This window comes from Sciurus vulgaris (assembly GCF_902686455.1).
Source record: "Sciurus vulgaris genome assembly, chromosome: 11".
Taxonomy (NCBI): domain Eukaryota; kingdom Metazoa; phylum Chordata; class Mammalia; order Rodentia; family Sciuridae; genus Sciurus; species Sciurus vulgaris.
Window position 1 is genome coordinate 75090158 of NC_136472.1, and position 13537 is coordinate 75103694.

Sequence of the window (13537 nt, forward strand, 5' to 3'; positions counted from 1 at the left end):
CCACATTTTTGGGTTATCTGTACATGTATTAATTTCAATAACAAAGGGTCATAGGTAATTTCTTTAAGGTTTTAAATTTATTTTTTAGAAAAAAAAAAAAGTAAAGTATATTATGTATTTAAAACTAGTCCCATTATAAAAAGTGAGTTAAATTTTGGAACAATTATGCCAGTATCCCCTTTGAAAATACTATAAACCAGAAACTTACTTGTGGAGGAATGATGTTTTCAATACTGATACCCACATATACCAAGCGTTCTTTCCTTTAAGTAAAAACACAAACAAAATAAGATTTGTTAAAAAAAAAAAAACTTTTTCATGAAAATATTGCTAATGAGGATAATAATAAAATTACAATTTCATGATAGGTAGAGGCTATATCATAAACATGTTTATTATTTATAAAACTAATATGAAGTATTAGTGTCTGTGGGAAGCACAAAATTTCCTAAAAGTTACTATACTTTTAGACCTGACTTATACTATTGAAATAAAACCTATAACTGAAATAGACAAGGAAACTTAAAAGTCATGCTGTGATTTGATACTGTTATTAGATGGAAAGCCACCTTTAATTGGACAAATTATATCTTTGTTATGTTAGAAGAACCTTTTAGTAATATTGTATATGTATGTGAATATACACAAATATAATCTTATGACATCACTATAAAAAAGACTTATGTACAATAAAACCATATCAAGGTTCCAGTGAATGGCACTAAGACCACTCAATTCTTGCTGTAGAAAAGAGAAAAGGAATACGACATAGACTGCATTCTATAGCGCCACAATGAAGATACCTTTAAAGCCAGAATATGAGGATGCGGAATACTAATGACATCATCACAGTTTTATTTCCAAGAAACAGATCTTTGTTGATTTTAATTCAACAAATCTTGCATAACAAACAGCTATGTACAACAGGTGCATTCTCTGGTTCTCCTAAAGTCAATGCAATTCAGTGATGACAGGCGAGTTCTGATATGCCAGGGTGTATTAATGAACTAAAACAGTAACCATTCTTCCTCCCTTTACTTGTAATATCTCTTCTGGAAGGAAATTAATGCATCCACTTGCCTTGGTCATTCAACTTTTATGCTCTATAAACAGTTGACTCCGTTAACAAGAACCTCAGAGACCGGTTATGAAGCTATCTAATTAAAAATGGCATGTTATGAAAATGATAAAATGATTTTAATAAAAACCTGATAAAAATACAGCTAAATAATAACTAGGAAAGGCAAGAACAGTACTAACTGGACTAAAGAGGGAAGACTTTATGGCTTGAACTACCTCTGTTATTTGTGACATACTATCAGTCCTTACAATAACCATGTTTACTGAAATACCAGTTCTCTCTTTTATACTTCAAAATTTCTTCTTTCACTTAGCCACTATTTCTCTAAAGAAAAAAATTTTTTTTTTTTGGTGGTACTGTGGATTGAACCATAGGACTCACACATGCTAGGCAAACACTGAGTTATAACTCCAGCCAATGTTTTAAACTTTTATTTGATATGGGGACTAGCTAAGTTGCTCTGACTGGTTTCAAACTTGTGATCCTCCTGCATCAGCCTCCCAAAAAGCTGGGATTATAGATTGGAAACACCGTGTTCAGCTCTGAAAAATATTTATTCACATTCATCATATTAGGTTGGGATTTGTGTCAGTCTTGGGAATCCTTAGGTAAATAAGTTTCTGTAATCATTTTGTATTCTGAATCTAACAATTCTTTTATTTGAGTAGAACCTCTATCCATTGGCCCTGCCCTCTTTTAAACACTGTCCATCACTCTATGTGTCCTTACTTTCTTCTTTACCTGGTATAGATGCCATGATTCATAATTAAATATACTTCTTTGCATTTACTTTCAAATTCCTTGTTTCTGTCTTTCCCTTTGTTATATTACATGGAAAATTCCAACCCTGATTAAATTCAACTCTCTGCTAGCAAAGTACTAGTTAGTAATAGTACTCTAGAAAAACAGAGTGGTCTGAGTTCCAAATAATACCTGCCACCAAACTCTGGAAGAGACAGGTATAAATCAAAATATATTTCACATAGCATCACAACTCCAGATCTCTAGATAGTTGCTAGCTAGTCACTAAATAATAGTCATTGACATGTCCCTCTTTTCTACCAGACTACAGAGCCCTTTAAGTTAGAGATCATATTATACACTTCATGTTGAATATACTGCATGGTATGAAGTAGATACCCAATAAATGTTGGTTAAATATTGAAAAAAAATTCAGCATTTTACAATTGAAGCAGCATATCCCATAGTATATAAGGCCTTTGTCAAAACAATCTTCAACAGCCTTTTGTGTGAATAAGTAGCATAAACATTACAGACTTCCAAAGAATAAGCAGATATAATCTGAGTATCAGATGGGAACTCTTAGTGGTTTATATTCTTGGCTTTTAGAAGACGTCCTCTTCTAAGCCCTTAATGGGTGAGCGCCAGGACATGGAAAACTGCTCATTTCTAGAAGAACAGGAAAACTTCAAAAAGACTGAGGCAATAATAATAATAACAATAATTAATAAGTCACTAATTTGAATCATTTTTAGTTAGACTTTTCTAACTAAAGTTAAAAAAACAAGAAACTACATCAAAATATATCTAATAATTTTATACAGGATTATTCTTCATTTTTGGAAATGTCTTTGGAAAATGCTGCAAATATTTGAAAAACAAGTTGTTTATACAAGTAACCATCAGTTTCTAAATTCAAAGATAATTTTAGACAACTAAGTTTAAAAAATTAAACATGGGGCTGAGGACATAGCTTAGTTGGTAGGGTGTTTGCCTGGCATGCTCAAGGCCCTGGTTCAATCCCCTGCACCAGCAAAAAAAAAAAAAAAGTTAAACATTTTATCTCCAAGTCAACTTTGGAGATTAACTTGCAATCTTTTTGAAATAGCATCCTTTATAATCTGGACAGCTCAAATTGAATAGTAAAAATCAAACTAAACTCAATGTTATGGAGGCTGAATTTATTAAATTTCACCTTGGATTATAGAATTTGCTAACTTAAAGCAAACTAAATTTTGAGGAGCAGACACTAAGTCAAAGGACATAAGTTTAACAGGCAGCAAATTAATAAGACCAATCAAAGGACACTGTTTGGATTTTCTCATCCTATATTAGTAAACGAATGGGCATTAAGTCCTATAGATTAAGGCTCTGAATTCACCTCCAACATGTCCACCTTACTATCCCCTAATACAGGTCTCATAGTCTCACAGATGCTACTGCAGCACCTGAACTCTTAATTCCATCTTCTGTGTTACCAGAGGAATTCCCTCCTCCTCCTTCGTTTAGTCAGAAATATAGCTTTATTATCATATTTCATAATCTAAAAACTTCTTTTTAAATTGTGGGAACAGAATATTCCAACTTCTATACAACTGACTGGCCCTGCAGAATACTGGAAAACAGTGTCTAAGCAACTTGAACTTTGTAGATAAGAATGTATAATTTAGTTTGGAGACAGAATAGTTTAAATTGATATTTCTCCTCCAAAAGACAAAAAATAAAATTCAATTTATTCTTCAGTTAAAATCTGAACATGTTTACCCAGAAACTTTGGTGATTTCTTCAAAAGAGTAACTGCCTCAACTCTAAGGTTAATTGCCCAGGGAGACAAAAAAAATAAAAAATAAAAAATAAAAAAAATTTTTTTAAATAGGACATTAATGGGACATGGCTCAAGTCATGGCTTGTAAGTGGAGTATCCCTCTGAATAAGCCAGCTTCCATATTTCAACAGGAGATTTATGTCTCAAAGAAAGTATAATAGAGATGGACATCATTACTCTATGTACATGTATGACTGCATGAATGGTGTGACAGAATCATGTACAACCAGAGAAATGAAAAAAAAACTAACATATAAAATAGATGTTAATATATTTTATTAAAATATATTAGTATGTTAATATAATTAATAGTGTTAATTAGGTTATAGTTTCGATTTTAAAAATGAGAGAATTCAATTTACAAATCTACATAGTTTTAAAACGGCATAGTTTTTAACACCACCCACCACAAACACTTTCTCCATGTGTATTTAAAAATAAATAATTAATATACCAGACATACATATTTTGTATGTGCATTATATGTGTATACATTTGTGGACAACATTGCTCTTGTTTACAGAAGGATGTCAGCACTTGAAAACTGCACGAGACCTGATGGCATTGCAAAATTTATGGGAAAAAAATTACGGAATTCGTTCTATAAGAAAATTTTAAAGTGGGAGATTCTCAAAAGATAGTTCTTCATGGAAACAAAAGCTATGGGGAAGATGGTGTCAGATTCTGGAACGTAAATGTATTGATTAGCTCAGAAATTATATTAGAATACACTGTGAATACCCAATACGTGGTTGAAAGGTAAAGTATATTTTAGTCATAAAGGGCATACAAGCAGCAGGAGGTGAAAGGAGCTGCTGGTTGGAGAAGTTAAGCCAGCAAAGAGAAGTCATGCTCATGGTAAATAGCGAGCAAGCTGCTGATACTACCAGGGGAGGAGGTCTTAGAAGAGGACTGCAGTACTTCCAAGATGGTCCCAGTGCATTAAATGGCAGCAGCTGGAGCTTTGTTTTACTAACACTTTAGGATAAAGTTGCTTTATTATTTTTTTTCCTTCTTGTTGTTCCTTCTGTAATTTGCTCTTGCTTTTAAAAGGAGATTGTAATAAAATTTTGGTCCACTGAAATTCCCCTTTGTTAATTTTGGTTAAATTGAGGTGCTTATGCGTCATGATCTTTGCTTTTCCAATGTCTTACTGTGGGATGTGCCCAAAAGGGCAGTATCACTGGTCCCTGGAACAATATTCCCCAAAGGCAAGAGATGATGATGGTCCTGAGCCACCCACCCTTTTAGATGATATTCACTATCACTGTTGATTTTTTTTTTTTTTAAGCCATTTTGGGTCTGATATTGCCCTTACAGTTAAGCCCCAGAAGCTCCCCTTTCTTGGGCAGTCTGCAGAGTTCTCTTAAGGACTCAGCCTACTTGTGTACAGACTTGGCAAGCTGCATGCTGGCTCTGTCGTCCTGATAGAAATGGGTCTTGAGATCAGGGTGGCTATATACAGAATGTAAGTGCCCTTGGCTTAGGCATTCGGGTTTTCTATTTGAAGAGATATCTGTAAGCACATGCTCACAGATGTCACAGCTTCAGCCTGAGGCCTGTTGGCTTTGGTAGTACTCTAACTGCTTTCCCCCAGTTCTACCCATTGCAACAGATTTTCAAATAACGTTCTGGAGCCAAGCTATTCCCTGAACCTCCTTCTCAGCTGCTGCTTCCAGGAAGTGGTTGAAGGTAACTACTACTTCTTCCTTCCGAAGAAGCTCCTCCTCCAATTCTGTCAGTTGCCGCTTCCCATGGCCACATCCATCTGTCTGTTCAGGGCCCTCTCTCATCTCTGCTTTTTTCTGAGTTAGTTGTACAAATGCTGCCCAGACTTCCAACAGTTTGGCAGTTTTCTGGGCCAACTCTTTGGTGAGTTTATCTATTCTCTTCTCAATGGTCCTATCCACAGCCTCCACCATTCAAATGATTTTTTTCTCTGACATGTGCCTCGAGAGAGACTTTCGTGTTGAAGGTGGGAAGTTCAGGACTAAACCATGGCCTGTCCAGTGAGTCTGCACATATGTCTATTACAGCATAGGTCTGCACATACGACACAGGCCTCTCTGCCACCACCTCAAATGGCTTTCAATCATTAAGAGTTCATGTGAAATGTTATACAAGTTAACATAGCTTGGTTTCTGCTTTACCACACTGCCATGGCTCTTCAGTTTTCCCTGTTTCAGAAGTTTGGAGGAAGTGAGTAATTCCATGTCTTTCAGAGCTGGAAAGAGGCTGCATTTTGTTTGGAGCGTTCTTTCTTCATAACTGTAGCTGAATTCCCAATGGGCCCTCAAGATTCTGAATACATGATTCTGAATCTGGTATGGTCTCCACGGGCAGTGGAATGGCAGGCACACAGTAACATTTTCCCAAAGGACTCCTGCCAGGGATATCTGCCATCCTCAAAAGTCTTCCATTCAATTAGAATGGAAGCCCTCATGACTGAGTAAGTGGTACCTTTATAAGAGGGAGAGAGACTAGCCTATGCAAATATGTGCTATTTCTCACTATGCAAAGCCCTATACCACCTCAGGACGCTGCCAGTAAGAAGGCCATTCTTACTCTAGAATGACTGACTAGATATTTCTTTTCAACTTTAGGCCTCAAGAACCATGAACCCTTTTAAAAAAAAAAGTCTTCCATTACATTACTCTGGAAGTCCCAACTTCTTGCTGTTGCTACTGTTAACATTGCCGCTGCAAGTGCTCATTCTGAGGGAGCCAAGCAGTTTTCAACAAAGCTATAAATCAGGCCAAGTCAGAGCCCTACAAAAGGACAAGCAATGTCCAGGGTGGAGCATGGTGTGAGGCAGCCAGCAGGGCAGCACATCCAGGTGCAGGATGCAGGTCTGGACCCTGGGCTGTCACTCCGCTGGTGCTGTTCTACCAGAGCATTCTCTGAAATAAATATCACATACCATCTTTGATGGTTCCCCCACTACCTATAAATAATACTTTAAAGTCCCTACACATGATTGAAAAGCTCTTTACAATTTGGACTTACTCTGCTTTTACAGCGGTATATGAATCTCCCCTCCCACTCTTCTACCCTGACTTCTACACTTTGTCTTCTCTGTGTTTTCTGCTCACTGACTAGAATATTCCTTCTTTGCGTGTTCATCTATATAACCCCAATTTATCTTCCAAGCCTTTCCCTGATAACCCCAACACCAAATCCTAGGATTACTAAATTGTTCCTCCACAATGTTCTTATATTACTTTGAATATATCTTGATTCTATTTTAATGTATCATTGATTTATACATGTATATTTTCTGATATATGTCAGTTCCATGTAAACAAAGAGCTATCTTACTCATCTATTCTCTTTAGCTGGGTATACAATAGTGCAAATGAATGTTCAGAAACAGACTTATAAAACAAACTACAAATAAAGATATATCTACTATTTTTGATTCTAAACCCTCTTTTAAATATGAGGATCATGTTCAGTCTTACTTCCTCCAAGTAGTCTCTTCACTGCTTTAGAACTCATTGTACTGGCATAATGAAAATGGAGTCATCTCTTTTACAGTCAGGACACAGTTCAACCATTAAACATTAATTAACTGCCTTTGTTAATTAAATGTTAACTTGCCCACCCAAAGAGATGCACATGAGTAACTAAGTGATGGGAATTTTCTTATTTTTTTTGTAATTTTCTTATGTTCACTATAATACTTAAGTATATATTCTCTATAATACTTGGGCCACTGTTTATCCACAGTAGGTTCTGATACATACTCTAGATAAGGGGTTGGCAAACTTTTCTGTAAAAGGACAGATAGTACCTGTTTCAAAGTGGGAGAGTCATTAGGTCTTAACTGCAATTTAACTTTGTTGTTAGAGCAAAAGCAGACACAGACAAACTTTAGTTGTGGACAAAGAAATGTAAATGTCATTTAATTTTCATGTGTCATACATATGATTTAATTTTTAATTTTTTCTCAACCATCTAAAAACACAGAAACTATTCTTGATAGGCAATACAAAAACAAGAAGCAGGACAGATTTGGCCCACAGGCCATAGTTTGCCAATCTCTGCTCTAGATAGATGCATTCATCTGTACTATAAGACAATTCTGTTGTGTAATAGCCAATAATAACATTAATACATTTATCAAAATACCTTCTTTCAGCACGCTCCTTTTTCTTTAAGGCAACATCCAAATCTTGCAACTGTTCCTCTAATTTTTCACACAGCAGTTTCTGAAAGAGCAAAATACATGTGTCTAATATTTTTTTCCTGAGGTACTAGGGATTGAATACAGGGCTTCATGAATACTAGGCAAGTACTCTACCACTGAGCTACACCCCCATCCTCTTTAAGACAGAAAAAAAAAATATTTAAAAAAAATAACTAACTTGCCCACGGTGACCTCAAATTTATAAAACTCCTGCCTTGGCCTCCTAAGCAGCTGGGATTATAGGCATGAACCACCTCAAATGACTGTCATTTTTCACATTCCTTTTTCCCCAGTACACAGGGCCTCACGCATGCGAGGTAAGTGTTCTATCACTAAATTACATCCCTAGCCCTTTAAGTGCCACTGTTAACATCTTTCCACAATCATTTACCATACACATATTAAACTCATGGGTATTATGTGATAAGAGCTGATAAAGACCACATAGTGAAGGAATACTAAGTTTCCTTGTGTCTCATTAAAGAGGTGCTTCAGCTTCCACTGAAATGAAGATGAGCCTAGTATGTTTTTATATAAAGTACACATTAAAGAAACTTCTAGCTTTGCCAAGAAAATACATTCTACACCTACCCTGCTGAAAGTAATTGATATTTAAAATATCATTTGGTTCAAAACTATACAAAACAATGATTATAATTAAAAGATCATAAGACATTTTTAGGGAGATTATATATATAGTAAAATAAAATAGTACCAATGACAATTTTTTAAAAAAGACCTTAGAAAAAAACATGCAAAGCAATGTTACATGGTTACTGAGTCAAAAGAGATAGTGGAAAACGTGTAAGTGATAAAGCTACACTAAGCCAAAGAAGTTCACTCCACTGAGAAATGCATAGAGCCCAACATTTCAAAACTAAGAGACTGGACTTATGAGGTAAATATCCAATTGGTATAGTAGCACAGAAATATCCTGTTCTTCAGTTAAAAAAAAAAAAATTCACTGGAATCAAGGTAGAAGACAAAATCTGTTTCTCCTAATTCCGATAATTTCATCTATAACACTACTGACAAAAAGAAGGTAGGCAGGAGTGAAAAACAAGGATGAAACAAAGGAATAAACTACAGATTTCCTCCCTAAATGTAATTTGTGACTGTAAAAAAATAAATGATAAATTTACAAAAAAAATGGAGGGCGTCTAAGAATTGCTTTGGAAAAGCAAAAGGAAGACCTAAAAGATATTAATAAAAGGTAGACATCTACATAAGAGGTAAACGACAATTACAAATGTCTCTGAAAATGGAAGATGTTCAGTGGCAGTTAAAAAAATATCACTAATTTGAAATATAAAACCAAGGGCTGTAGACATGGAGATGGGCTGGGTCATACATGTTGGCAAGGGGGGCAGAACCATTCTCCATCAGGGATGATCATCAAAGGAGGGCGGAGGCAGGCGGTATGGTATCCACTGTCACAAGAATCACACAGAAGAATCTGAAATAAACCACATTAATGTCAACCTAACCGACTAATTTCAACAACTCTTAAGATACTGACATTTCAATATTTATTAGAACTCTAAGGCAAAGTGCACTTTATTTGCATAAATCTAATGAATAAAAAAATTCTTATAATTAGTAGGAGTCTGAAAATTGGGGATCTGACAATTAGGGATGATGCCACTTTTTAAAAAAAAATTAAAATAACACCTCCCCCCAATCCTAAAAAAAAAAAAAAAAAAAAAAGGTAAAGTACAAAATTTAGTGAAAAATATCAAGTTCTATGTGATCTAGGGTTAGAATCATAGTGTGCTATATGGGCAATGATAACATTCCTTACAACAACATTTTAAAGCTCAAGTATCATAAACTACCATTAACACATATAGAATTTTAAAAGTACAAAAGATTTCCATTTTAAATGTATTTCAATTACATATGTGCAACAAACTCACGGTTTCTTTTTATCATGTTAAATTCAAATAAGGATAAGGACTGGAATATTTAGATCCATCATGTTCAAATACAAAGGCTAATAATAATTAGTGTTAGAGTTGATATTTTACTGCTATTTAAATTTAGATGATCAACTCTCTAAACTTAACATGGTACATTCATGAATATTTAACTGAAAAGTATTTTTAAATAATTTTAGATTTATGCAAGAGTTACCAAGATATTAGTTTTCCCCATATATTTTTACCCAGTTTTCACCAAGGTTCAAAGTTTTTCATAACTATGGGACATCAACCAAAACTAAAAAATTAACATCAGTACAATGCTAGATTTCACCAGATTTTTCTGATTCTGAATCCAGGATTCTACATTGCATTTAGTTGTGTCTCCTTACTCTCCTCTTATTTGCAACAGTTTCTCAGCCTTTCTTTTCCATGACTTTGATAGTTTTAAAGAATGTTAACTCAATAATTTGTAGACATCTCTGAATTTGTGTTTGTTTAATATTTTCTAATGATCATACTGGGATTATGGGTTTTACAGAATACCACAGAGATATATCATATCACAGAGTCCATAGTAACAGTATGATTTATTACTGGTGATATTAACCTTGATCATTTGGCTTATTAGTTTCCTCTACGGTAAAGTTATCACTTTTCACATTCCATACACTATTCTCAAGATAAATGGAGCTCATACTCAAGGGAGGGAAACAAATTTTCTAGAGCTCAGAGTATCAAAGAATCTGTGGATATGAATTAAAAAAGACTACAGGAAGGCTGGGGATATAGCTCAGTTGTAGAGTGCCTGCCTCTTAAGCACAAGGCCCTGGGTTTGATTCCCAGCACCACAAAAAAAAAAAAAAAAGACTATAGTAATTGATAAATATTCTAGAGGAGGATATGATAAAGCTGTGTAGGTATTGTTCTCCCTCTTAAATTTTTGCCCAATAGTTTTAGCATTCATCAGAAATCTTGCCTGTGACCATTATTACCATGGTACTTTGATGGTAATTTTCAATTTCCTTCATGTCTTCTATAGCTGTTATTTAGAATTGTTCTGTAAAAAAAATATGTCTTCTTACCCCCACTCATTTGTTTATTCAATGATTTAGTTATATTAGTATGAACTAATGAATATCTATTATTATTTGGGTTATCATTAATATCAAAGTTATCATTATTTAATTTGTTGTTGTTATTGTTTCAGCCATGGATATAATGGAAGCCCTTTCAAATTTTTAATTTTAATTTTTTAAAAGCACTTCCTAACTTTCTGGTACTACAGGATGCTCCAGGTACATCTTGTTTCTCTGAACAAGCCTTAGAATCAGCTACTTCTCTAAAAAGTCCTGGTTCGCTTATTGGAAAATGGAATTCAGAAAACAGTTTGGGTGGTTTGAGTCCTCCTCGTTACTGGATATCACTAATGCAAAGCTCTCTCAGAGGTCAGAGCAAGAAATAAATGTATGTATGTGTATATATGTATGTACACATATGTACATACATGCATACATACACATACATATGTGTGTATACAGAAACATCTATATTTCTGCATCTATATTAAAATGAGCATGAGTTCATACTAATATCCCTAGCTCTAATCCAGCATTACAAAATTGATCCTACTTCTGGTCTTGCTAAAAGTGAGAACCTAGGTTCCTATTAGGTATACTTTTACTTCTTTATTCAACCCTAGCATGCATGTAAGTTGCTGAAACTAGTTATTAACCCATACCAGAGGGAGGGAAGGTTGAAAATGGAAAAATACCTTCCACCCTTGATCCTACTGACCAAGATTCAGTCCTAAATAATTTTAGAGTTATATATCAGTTATATGATTGATTATATAGGCATATGTAGACTAACCCGGGCACCCAATTCCATTTATCACATTGTTTCTACAGTAAAATGTAATCTAAATTTCAAATAATAAAATAACAAATAAACCCTTAAAATTCAACTGATTTCTAAAATGAAAACTATCTCTACTCCTTAATAAAGGTAAAATCCCACTAAATAAATACGACCAGGCCTTATACAATGATGCATTCATTTTGATTTCTAAAGCAGCTGGAAAATTCCAGAGTTCTACATTTACTTCATAATTTATTTCTTTTATGTTATAAGCTCAATGAGAACAAGAACCATGTATTTTTAGTTCAGCATCATATCTCTATCATTTAATGTATATTAACTACTTGTTACTTTGATTTGAGGGTTACCCTTAAGTACCTGGTGTAAGAAATCCATCACATTTCAGATTTTCAGCTTCTACAGTCATTCTCCTTAGCACAGTAAACAGCAATGGGATTTTCCATATGATTATGAAAATGGCCAAATAAATATAAATCCTGTTTGTGCTCCAAGAAGAGGGCAACTCTCTGAGACAATAAGGGATCACCATGACCCCTTAGGATTAAGGGATTAAAAACTTTCAGGGGGAAATAAGGCAGATAAACTAGCTCTCAGTCTCAATGGGGTTAGCAGCCTTACCAGAAAATCAGGAGTTAAAAAGGGAATGAATCTTCAAGGCTTATGGGAGTAAGAAAACATACCAGGAGATGGAAGGCTGAGAAGTCAGCTCAGTCTTTTGAAAAAATGTGGTCAGTGGAAGCACCAAAAAGGTAGAGCCAGACAAAGCAAAATCACCAAAGCAAGGTCACTGAGATAGGACAATAGTCTGACCATCGTGAAAATATCAGAGACTTCCTTCAAATGAAAAGGGGCAAATGCATGCAGAGAATAGTTACTGAAATAATCCACAGTTACATTTACCTTGTTATCGTAGTAGAATGCACACCCCTAGGTGGAAACCAAAGATGGTAGTAAGATATACCCCATGTGAAGAAACAGGATGCACAGCGATGGTGCACCTACAACCCACCTCTACAATGAAGACATCTAGAGCCCAGGACCTGCCTAATATACAGATGCCATAAAAGCTGTAGTCCTTTATCCTTAATCCTTTGTTAGAGCAGCCTGGTCTCCCTGCAGATCAGCACTGTCTCCCATCACTAAGTAAAGCCTTGCCTCTGCATTCACACTCACTTGATCCAGTTTCATCTTTACCTTGGTGTCATTTCTGCTCATTCCATTTTACTTATTATTGCCTCACATCCCCTTTGACACTGGCAGCTATTTCTGCCTTAAATGAAAATGCACTCTTGTAATTTAAAGAGACATTAGGAAATGGTAAAGAAAGAACATAACACTTTCTTCTTGATTTATGGAGCAGAAAAGACTACTATCTCAAGTATTCTCTTGATCTTTTCTACACAAATATCTTGATCTAATTTTCATAGCTTTATGATCATAAAATGCTTAGAAAAATCTTCTCAGCACAATTTCAATATCTTTTCTTCTCAGAGTAAAAGTCATTCTCCAGTTCCAAATTAAATCTTTCACTTGAACCTCAAAAACTACTAGGATAGATATACTTCAAGGATTAATTGAGTTTTTAGAAATGATTTAACAGAAAGAAAAGAACAAGTAAAATAGACTTAACTTAAACCCAGTACATATCTTATCAGGAACTCTGCCAGGGAACCTTAAGATTTTTTTCTTCCTCCCCTATACCCCCATACGGGGGATTTAACACAGGGATGCTTTACCACTGAGATACATCCCCCACACTTTTAATTTTTTTATTTTGAGACAGAGTCTTACTAAGTTGCTCAGGACCTTGCTAACTTGCTGGCCTCAAATTTCCAATTCTCCTGCTTTGAGCCTCCCAAGTCACTGGGATTACAGGCATGTGCCAAGGTGCCCAGCTTTAC

General features: G+C 35.0%; 1 protein-coding gene and 1 pseudogene across 3 annotated transcripts in view; both read right to left on the bottom strand.

Annotated features, from left to right (window-relative positions):
* Window positions 1-13537, bottom strand: part of RSF1 (remodeling and spacing factor 1) — a 135702-nt gene that overhangs the window by 17768 nt on the left and 104397 nt on the right. For both annotated transcript variants that reach the window (XM_079105087.1, XM_079105088.1), the window contains 3 exons: window positions 9188-9292; window positions 7779-7858; window positions 209-263 (listed from right to left, as the gene is read on the bottom strand). In XM_079105087.1, coding sequence (XP_078961213.1) covers window positions 209-263; window positions 7779-7858; window positions 9188-9292 — 240 coding nt within the window. The remainder of the gene's footprint in view (window positions 1-208; window positions 264-7778; window positions 7859-9187; window positions 9293-13537) is intronic.
* On the bottom strand, window positions 4285-7771 carry LOC306640667 (protein ZNF365-like; annotated as a pseudogene). The gene has a single exon. The product of its transcript is annotated as a protein ZNF365-like (transcript).